This window comes from Coturnix japonica, unplaced genomic scaffold, assembly GCF_001577835.2.
Source record: "Coturnix japonica isolate 7356 unplaced genomic scaffold, Coturnix japonica 2.1 chrUnrandom519, whole genome shotgun sequence".
Classification (NCBI taxonomy): domain Eukaryota; kingdom Metazoa; phylum Chordata; class Aves; order Galliformes; family Phasianidae; genus Coturnix; species Coturnix japonica.
The window spans coordinates 48,833-58,066 of record NW_015439905.1 but is presented as its reverse complement, the minus strand read 5'-3'; the positions used below and the strand labels follow the sequence as shown (position 1 = coordinate 58,066).

The window sequence follows — 9,234 nt, the reverse complement described above, 5'->3', positions numbered from 1 at the left end:
TGGTTGTGCAATGGGCGTGCAAAGGGCGTGCAGGGCGCCGAGGGCGTGCGGTGCGTGTTGTGAGTGTGTGTGTGGTGGGTGTTGTGTGTGTTGTGTGGTGTGTGCAGTGTGTGTGTGTGTGTGTGTGTCATGTGTGGTGTGTGCAATGAGTGTGCAATGGGTGTGCAAAGGGCGTGTGGGGCGCCGAGGGTGTGCGGTGTGTGTGTTGTGTGTGTTGTGTGTGTGGTGTGTGCAGTGGGTGTGCAATGGGTGTGCAAAGGGCGTGCGGTGCGTGTTGTGTGTGTGTCGTGTGTTCTCTGTGTTGTGTGTACAATGGGCGTGCAAAGGGTGTGCGGGGCACAGAGGATGTGCAGTGTGTGTTGTGATTGTGTGTGGTGGGTGTGTGTAGTGTCTGTGCAATGGGTGTGCAAAGGGTGTGCAGGGCACCGAGTGCGTGTGGTGCAATGTATTGTGTGCGTGTCTTGTGTTATGTGTGTGCTGTGGGTGTGCAATGGGCGTGCAAAGTGCGTGCGGGGCACTGAGGGCGTGTGGTGTGTGTGCTGTGTATGTCTTGTGATATGTGTGTGCTGTGGTTGTGCAATGGGTGTGCAAAGGGTGTGCAGGTCACCGAGTGCGTGCGGTGTGTGGTGTGTGTGTCTGTCACATGTGTTGTGTGTGCAATGGGCGTGCAGTGGGTGTGCAGGGCACTGAGTGTGTGCGGTGTGTGTTGTGTGTGTGTGGTGTGTGCAATGGCTGTGCAATGGTTGTGCAATGGTTGTGCAGCAGCTGTGCAATGGCTGTGCAATGGTCGTGCAAAGGGCATGCGGTACATGTTGTGTGCTGTGTGCGTATCGTGTGTTCTGTGTACGGTGTGTGCTGTGGGTGTGCAGTGGGCGTGCAAAGGGTGTGTGGGGCACCGAGTGCATGCGGAGTGTGTTGTGTGTGCGGTGGATGGGATGTGTCACATGTGCAGTGGGTGTGCAATGGGTGTGCAGGGTGTTGAGTGTGTGTGTGTCACATGTTCTGTGTGCACTGAGTGTGCAATGGGCATACAATGGGTGTGCAATGGGTGTGCAAAGGGCGTGCGGTGTGTGTTGTGATTGGGTGTGTTGTGTGTGTGTTGTGTGTGTATTGTGTGCAGTGGGTTGTGTGGTGTGTGTCATGTTCTGTGTGTGGTGTGTGCAATGGATGGGCAATGGGTGTGCAATAGGCGTGCAATGGACGTGCAAAGGGTGTGCGGGGTGCCGAGGGTGTGCGGTGTGTGTTGTGAGTGTGTGTGTGATGGGTGTATCACTTGTGTGTGTGGTGTGTGCAGTGGGTGTGCAACGGGTATGCAGTGCAGTGGGTGTGCAATGGGCGTGCAAAGTGCATGCAGGGCACCTAGTGTGTGCGGTGTGTGCTGTGTGTGTGTGTCACGTGCTGGGTGTGCAATGGGTGTGCAGGGTGTTGAGTGCGTGTTTGTGTGAGTGTCACACGTATTGTGTGTGCATCGGGTGTGCAATGGGCGTGCAATGGTGCAGGTTGCAGAGTGCATGTGGTGCATGTGGTGAGTGTGCATGTGTGTGTCATATGTGCTCTGTGTGTGCACTGGGCTTGCACTGGGTGTGCAATGGGTGTGCACTGGGTGTGCAGTGCATGTTGTGAGGGTGTGTGCGTGCTGTGTGTGCCCTGTGTGTGCAATGGGTGTGCAAATTGGTGTGCAGGGTTCTCAGTGCCTGCGGTGTGTGCTTTGTGTGTGTGTCACGTGTGTGTCACACTTGTCATGCGAGTGTCATGTGTGTAGTGTGTACAGTGTATTGAGTGTGTGCAATGGGCGTGCACTGCGTGTGCAGGGCATGTGCAGGGTGGACTGAGTGTGCCTAGTGTGTGTGCAATAGGCGTGCAGTGTCTGTGCAATAGGCGTGCAGTGTGTGTGCAGGGGGCTGAGTGTGTGTATTGCACGTGTGTGTGGCACGTGTCATGTGTGCATAACATGTGTGCAATGGGTGTGCAACGTGTGTACATGGAGTACAGTGGGTATGCACAGGACACGCAGTGGGTGTGCAAGGGGTGTGTTTTGCATGCATGGGGCTTATAGTGTGTGTGGTGTGCACACAGTGCGTGCAGTGGGTGTGCAGTGGTTGTGCAGTGGTTGTGCAAAGGGAGGGCAGTGTCTGCATGTCGTGATTGGTAGATGGGTGTGCAATGGGTGTGCAAAAGGAGGGCAGTGCATGCAGTGGGTGTGCACTGGGGTGCACAGGGGTGCAGTGAGTGTGCAAGGAATATGCAGTGTACGTGTAACAATTGTGCAGAGGGCACGCTGAGTGTGTGCAGTGTGTCATGCGTGTGCACAGTGTGTGTTGTGGGTGTGCAGTGAGTGTGCAAAGGTTATGCAGGATGTGCATGGGGCGTCAATGTGAGTGTGCAGTGTATGTCGTGAGTGTGCACGGGGAGTTCAGTTAGCGCAGGAGCTGTGCAGTAGGTGTGCACGTGGTGCAATGGGTGTGCAGTGAGTGTGCAATGAGTGTGCATAGGGTGCGTAGTGCGTACGGTTAGCGTGCAGTGGTTCTGCACGTGTTTTAATGAGTGTGCAGTGCAGTGAGTGTGCCATGGGCGTGCTAAGGAAGGGTACTGAGTGTAGTCAGTGTACAGTGGGTGTGTAATGGGTGTGCAAATGGTGTGTGTTGCAGTGTGTGCACATGGGGCATGCAGTGTTTGTACTCACATGGTCTGCATTGCATGTGTGCAATGTGTGGTGCATCTGTGCATGGGTGTGAGTGTGCAAGGCGTGAACATTTGTGTATAGGGGCAGGATGAAGTGTATATGTGTGCAATTAGACCCTATTCACACGCGTGTGCAAGGCTTAGTCTGCACAGCACAGAGCATGCATGTGCACTGACTGCACGCTTGTGTGTGCAACACTACTTGCCGAGTGTGCAAACACACTCATGTCTGTGTGCACAACACGTGTGTGAGCCCACATGCAATGAGAGTGTGCAAATGCACACGTGTGTGCAAGTTGTGTAACAGCAACAGCATGTATGGTGCATAGCAGCCTGCTCACGTCTGCTCGCATGATGAATGTGCGTGCATGTGTTTGTGCAAGGTGTGTGCAACACCAGCAGCGCTTTCAGAACACACGTGTTTGTGTGCTGACACAGTGAGTGTGCAAGGCTGCTTGGTGTGTGAGCACACATGTATGTGTGTGTGCAACAGGTGTGCAGCAGCAGCAGCACTTGCAGAGCACACTCGTGTTTCTGCATGGTAGCACGATAAGCGTGCAAGGCTGCATGTTGCAGGCATGTATGTGTGAGTAACTACATGTAAATGCTTGTGCAACACGTGTGCAACACCATCGCCCTGCCTGCACAGGTCTCTTTGCACAATGCATGTGTGTGTGTGTACTCACTGGACGTGTGTGCAAACCTTGACATGGGTGTGCAAAACCAGTTGCACGTGCAAAGCACACAAGCCCGCTTGTGTGTATGTGTGTGTGCATGAAGGGTGTGCACACCTGTGTGTTCACACATGCACGTTGTGTGTGCAATGCCATCCTATATGCTTGCACAACACGTGTGTATACGTGTGTGCGTAGGGTGTGTGTGCACACACATGTAAGTGCACAAGACACACGTGTGCCTGCATGCTCTATGTGTGCATGTGTGTATGTACGTGTGCTCACATGACACTGCAGGGTGCATGCTTGCACACGCGTGTGCATGCCTCATAGCTGTCTGTACGCATGTGAGCTTGTGTGTGTGTGCAATGTGTGATGCATGTGTATGCACGCTTGCACGTGCGTGTGTCCACGCCTCTGCAACACCAGCAACACTCACCAAGCATGTTTGCACACTCATGCCTGCTTGTACACTACTTGTGCACACACAAATGAGTGTGTGCATGTTTGTCTGTGCACAAGCATGTGCATGCATGTATACATGTGCGTGTGCAACAGCTGTGCAACACCAGCAGCCCTGGAAGAGCATGTGAGCCAACTGTTGCCTGCTCGCACACTCGAGTTGCATGAGTGTTTGCACATGTGTGTGCCGGCATGTCTCTGTGTGTGTGCATCCATGTATTTGCACAACACTTGTATGTATGTGCGTGTGCTCATACACGTTTGTGCAATGGCTGTGCAGCACCTACATCACTGACAGAGCCTGCTGCCTGCAGGCACCACGTGGATGCACACGTTTGCACACTCATGTGTATGTATGTTGCACGTCTGGATGTGCATGCTCACACGTGCGTGTGCAAGGGCTGCACAGCGCCCACAGTAGAGCTTGTGAGCTGGCTGCTTCCTGCTGGCACAATACACGAGGCCCTGTGCTTGCACACACGCGTGCATGCATGTCTATATGCATGTGTGCTCCCGCGTGCTTGTGCCTCAGCAGTGCAGCAACTGCAGCACTCGTGAACCACCCATCACCCTTGCACACATGCGTGTGCATGCACTATGCAAGTCTGTACATGTGTGTGTGCAATGCCTGTGTGATATGTGTGTATGTGTGTGTGCATAACGGGGCGTGCAACACCAGCACCACTTGCCGAGCGCAGTTGCTCCCTCTCGCCTGCTTGCACACTATGTGTGCACATATGTGTGTGTGTACATGTGCGTGCACAACAAACGCGTATGCATGCATGTGTATGTATATGTGTGCACGCTCACACGTGTGTGCACAACGGCTTTGCAGCACCCAAAGCACTGACGGAGCCCATGTGTCGACTGCTGCCTGCAGGCACCACGTGTTGGCACACGTGTTTGCACACTCACGTGCATATATATTGCATGTCTCTATATATGGGTGTGCACACGTGGTTGTGCAAGAGGTGCACAGCACCCAGGGCACTGGCAGCGCCTGCAAGCTGATGGCTTCCTGCTGGTGCGACACACTCAGCCTTGTGCTTGCACACACGTGCATGCATGTCTATATGTGCGTGTGCTCACAAGTGCGTGTGCCACAGCAGCTCATGCTCCCAGCATTTGCACGCCAACCGCCATCTGCCAGCAACACACAGACGCTTGCACACACGTGTGCGCGCATCATGCATGTCTATACACCTGTGTGCTTATGTGTGTGCACTACGGGTGCTTGATACATGAGTATACATGTGTGTGTGTGTGCATGTGAACATGCGTGTGCAACACCAGCAGCACTCACAGAGCGCAGTTGCTCACACCTGCCTGCTCGCACGCTACATGTGCACATACTTATGTGTGTGTGCCCAACACACGCGTGTGCATGCATGTATATATATGTGCATGTGTGTTCACACGTGCACGTGCAACGGCCGTGCTGCACCCGCAGCGCCTGTGAGCCAACTGCTTGTGTTACACGCGTGTCCCCGTGCTTTCACACACGCGTGCATGTATGTCTACATGTGTGTGTGCTCCCAAGTTTGTGTGCCATAGCAGCTCACACTCACAGCGTTTGTGAGCTGACCGCCATCTGCCAGCACCACATAGATGCTTGCACACACGTGTGCTCACACATGCGCGTGCAATGGCCGTGCTGCACCCGCAGCACCCGAGAACCGACCGCTTCCTGATGGTGCAACACATGTGTCCCCGGGCTTGCACGCACATGTGACACACGTGTCCCCATGCTGGCACGCACATGTGACACGTGTTCCCATGCTTGCACGCACACGTGACACATACGTCCCTGTGCTTGCACACGTGTGTCACACGTGTCCCTGTGCTTGCACACACACGTGACACTTGGGTACCCGTGCTTGCACGCATGTGTGACACACATGTCCCCATGCTTGAACATACGTGTGACACATGTGTCCCTGTGCTTGCACACACATGTGACATATGTCCCCGTGCTTGCACAAATGCATGATACACATGTCTCCGTGCTTGCACACGTGTGTCACACGTGTCCTTGTGCTTGAACATATGCATGACACACGTGTCCCTGCGCTTGAACACACGCATGACACTTGGGTACCCATGCTTGCACGCACGTGTGACACACATGTCCCCGTGCTTGAACATACGTGTGACACATGTGTCCCCGTGCTCGCACACACACGTGACACACGTCCCCGTGCTTGCACACACACATTATACACATGTCTCTGTGCTTGCACACAAGCATGACACACGTGTCCCCGTGCTTGCACACACGTGTGATACACGTATCCCCGTGCTTGCACACACATGTGACACACGTGTCCCCGTGCTCGCACACACGCGTGCATGCATGTCTATATGCGCGTGTGCTCCCACGTTCCACGGCGTCGCACACTCACAGTGTCGGTGCTCACCGCACACCCGCCACGCGCGTGCACTCACACGACGGCTCCTCACACGCGCGTGCAAAGCCCAGGAGGGGGTTGGTTATTAAAGGGGGGGGTTGGGTTGCAGTTGCGGGGGGGGGTTTTGCTAGCGCTACTGTGACGGCATCCCTGATCTTCGTCGCTAGTGAGAAGTGGGGCCGGGCGGCCGCGAGTCCTCGTGAGCCGCAGCGCACGACGGCCGCCCTCCATTATTGCTCTGAGAGGTTTCAGTCCGACGCGGAAATAAAGAGAAAAATAGAGGAAAAAAAGGAAAAAAAAAAAAAAAGAAGGAAGGAAATAAAATGAACTTTGTGCTCCCACGGCGCGGCCCAAAACCAAAGGGCTCAATGTCTCCCCCTGGCGGCGGAGGGCGGCGCTGCAGCTCCTGCTCTGCTCGGATCCACAGAGTCCCGTTATGGGGGTGGGGGGTTCATTGCGGGGGGGGGGGGTTTATTTGGGGTCCCCCCCCCTCCTCAGCTCTTTTCTTTTTGCTTTTTTTTTTTTGTCCTTTTTTCCCATTTTTTCCTCACATTTTTTGCTTTTTTTTCATGTTTTTTTTTCTCCTTTTTTTCCTCGTTTTTTTTCCTCTTTTTTTGATCCATTTTTCCTCCATTTTTGATGCATTTTCTGCTCCTTCTTTTCCCTTTTTCTTCCTCTTTTTTTTTGCTCCTTTTTCTCCATTTTGCCTTTTTCCACCTTTTTTCCTCTTTTTTTTCTCCTATTTTCTCCATTTTTGCTTTATTTTCCTCCATTTTCTCCTTTTTTTCCTCTTTTTCTCCTCCTATTTTCTCCATTTTTCTTCATTTTCCTCCATTTTCTCCTTTCTTTCCTCCTTTTTGCCTCCATTTTTCCTCCATTTTCTTCCATTTTTTCTCCTTCTTTTCACTCTTTTTCCTTTTTTCCTCCTTTTTTCCCTCCTTTTTTCCCTTTTTTCCCCATTTTCCCCCCTTTTTCCTGCTTTTTTCCTCCATTTTTCCTCTTTTTTATCCCCGATTTTTCTTCCTTTTTTCCTCTTCTTTCCCATTTTCTCCTTTTTTTCCCTCCTTTTTTTCTCTTTTTTTCTCCTTCTTTTCCCCATTTTCCTTTATTTTTTCTCCTATTTCTTTCATATTTTCTCCCTTTTTCCCCATTTCCTCCTTTTTTTCCTCTTTTTTTCCTTCTATTTTCTCCTTCTTTCCTCTTTTTCCCCCATTTTTTCCTCCATTTTTTCTTCACCTTTTCCCATTTCTCTCAATTTTCCCCCTCTTTCCCCCCCAATTCTCCTTTTTATCTCATTTTCTCCCTCTTTTCTCTTTTTTCTCCTATTTCCTCCTATTTTCCTGCTTTTTTTTCTCTATTTTTCCTCCATTTTTTCTCCTCCTTTTTCCCTTTTCCTCCTTTTTTTCTTTTTTCCTCATTTTTCCACCATTTTCTCCTTTTTCCCTCTTTTTTTGCTCCTGTTTTTACCTATTTCCTCATTTTCCCCCTTTCCCCCTTTTTTCCCCATTTCTTCTTCCTTTTCCCCCTTTTTTCCGATTTTCCCCCTTCTTTCCCTTTTTTCCCCTCCATTTTTCCACCATTTTCTCCCTTTTCCTCCATTTTCTCCTTCTTTTCCTCTTTTTTCTCCTTTTTTTTCCTCCTTATTCCCCCTTTTCTACTCATTTTTGACCCCCCATCCTCTTTTTTGGTCCCATTTTCCCCCTTTTTTGCCCCATTTTGTCCCTTTTTCCTCCTTTCTTTTCACCTCTTCCCTCTTTTCTAATTCTTTTTTCCTACATTTTTCCCCATTTTTGCCCTTTTTCCTCCCTTTTTTCCTCCATTTTTGCTCTTTTTCTTCTCCTTTTTCCCACTTCTTTTTTCCACCCCCCCCCTTTTTAAATCTCTTTTTCCCAATTTTCTTTCCCCTTTCCCCCCCATTTCCCTCCTTTTTTTTCTTTTTTCCTCCATTTTCCTCCATTTTTTCTCCTTCTTTTCACTTTTTTTCCTTTTTCCTCCTTTTTTCCTCCGTTTTTCTCCCTTTTTCCCCTCAATTTTCCTCCTTTTTTTCCCTCCTTTTCACCCATTTTTCTCCTTTTTCCCCCCTTTTCTCCTTTTTCTCTCCCTTTTTTTTTCACTTTTTTCTCCTTTTTTTTCTCATTTTTTCCTATTTTTTCTCCCTTTTTTCCCTTTCTCAATTTTCTCCCCTTTCTTTCCCTTTTTCTCCCTTTTTTCCTCATTTCCCCCCATTTTCTCCCTTTTTCCCCATTTTTCTCCCATTTTTTCCTCCTTTTCACCCATTTTTCTCCTTTTTCCCCCCTTTTCTCCTTTTTCTCCCCCTTTTTTTCACTTTTTTCCTCCTTTTTTCTCCATTTTTCCTTTTTCCTCCTTTTTTACCTTTTTCTCCATTTTTCTCCTCTTTTTCTCCCTTTTCCCCATTTTTATCCTTTTTCTCTTCTTTTTCTCCCCTTTTTCTCCTTTTTTCTCCTCTTTTCCCCCATTTTTTTTCTCATATTTTCCCCCATTTTTCTCCATTTTCTCCTCTTTTTTCTCCTTTTTTCTCCCTTTTTTCTTCCTTTTTCTCCCTTTTTTCTCCACCTTTTCTCCTTTTTTCCTCCTTTTTTTCCCCTTTTCCTCTAATTTTTATCCATTTTCTCTTTTTCTCCCCTTTTCCTCCCATTTTCCTCCATTTTTCCTCTTTTTCTCCCTTTTTTCCTCCCATTTTTATCCATTTTTCTTCTTTTTCTCCTCTTTTTCTCCATTTTTCCTCTTTTTCTCCATTTTTTCCTCCTTTCTCCATTTTTCCTCCTTTCTTTCCACCTTTTTCCTCCATTTTTTCTCTCTTTTTCTCCTTTTTTTTTGGCATTTCTTCCCTTCTTCCCTTTTTTCTTCCCTTCTTCGTTCAAAATCTCCTTTTATTTTTTTGTGTCCTTTTTTCTTCTTTTTTTGCCCATTTTTTGTTCCGTTTTTCTTTTCCATCCCGTTCTGAGAATCGACTTTCATTGACTTTGGCATCGTGGGGGGGGGGGCGG

The 9,234-nt window shown here is 49.5% G+C and overlaps 1 protein-coding gene across 1 annotated transcript in view; it reads left to right on the top strand.

The window, feature by feature from the left end:
* LOC107307244 (mucin-5AC-like) overlaps positions 1 to 1,363 on the top strand; it is an 11,834-nt gene extending 10,471 nt beyond the window's left edge. Inside the window, exon 4 of the mRNA XM_015850733.2 lies at positions 1,295 to 1,363. Within this exon, the coding sequence (XP_015706219.1) occupies positions 1,295 to 1,363 (69 nt within the window). The remainder of the gene's footprint in view (positions 1 to 1,294) is intronic.
* The last annotated feature ends 7,871 nt before the right edge of the window (positions 1,364 to 9,234 follow it).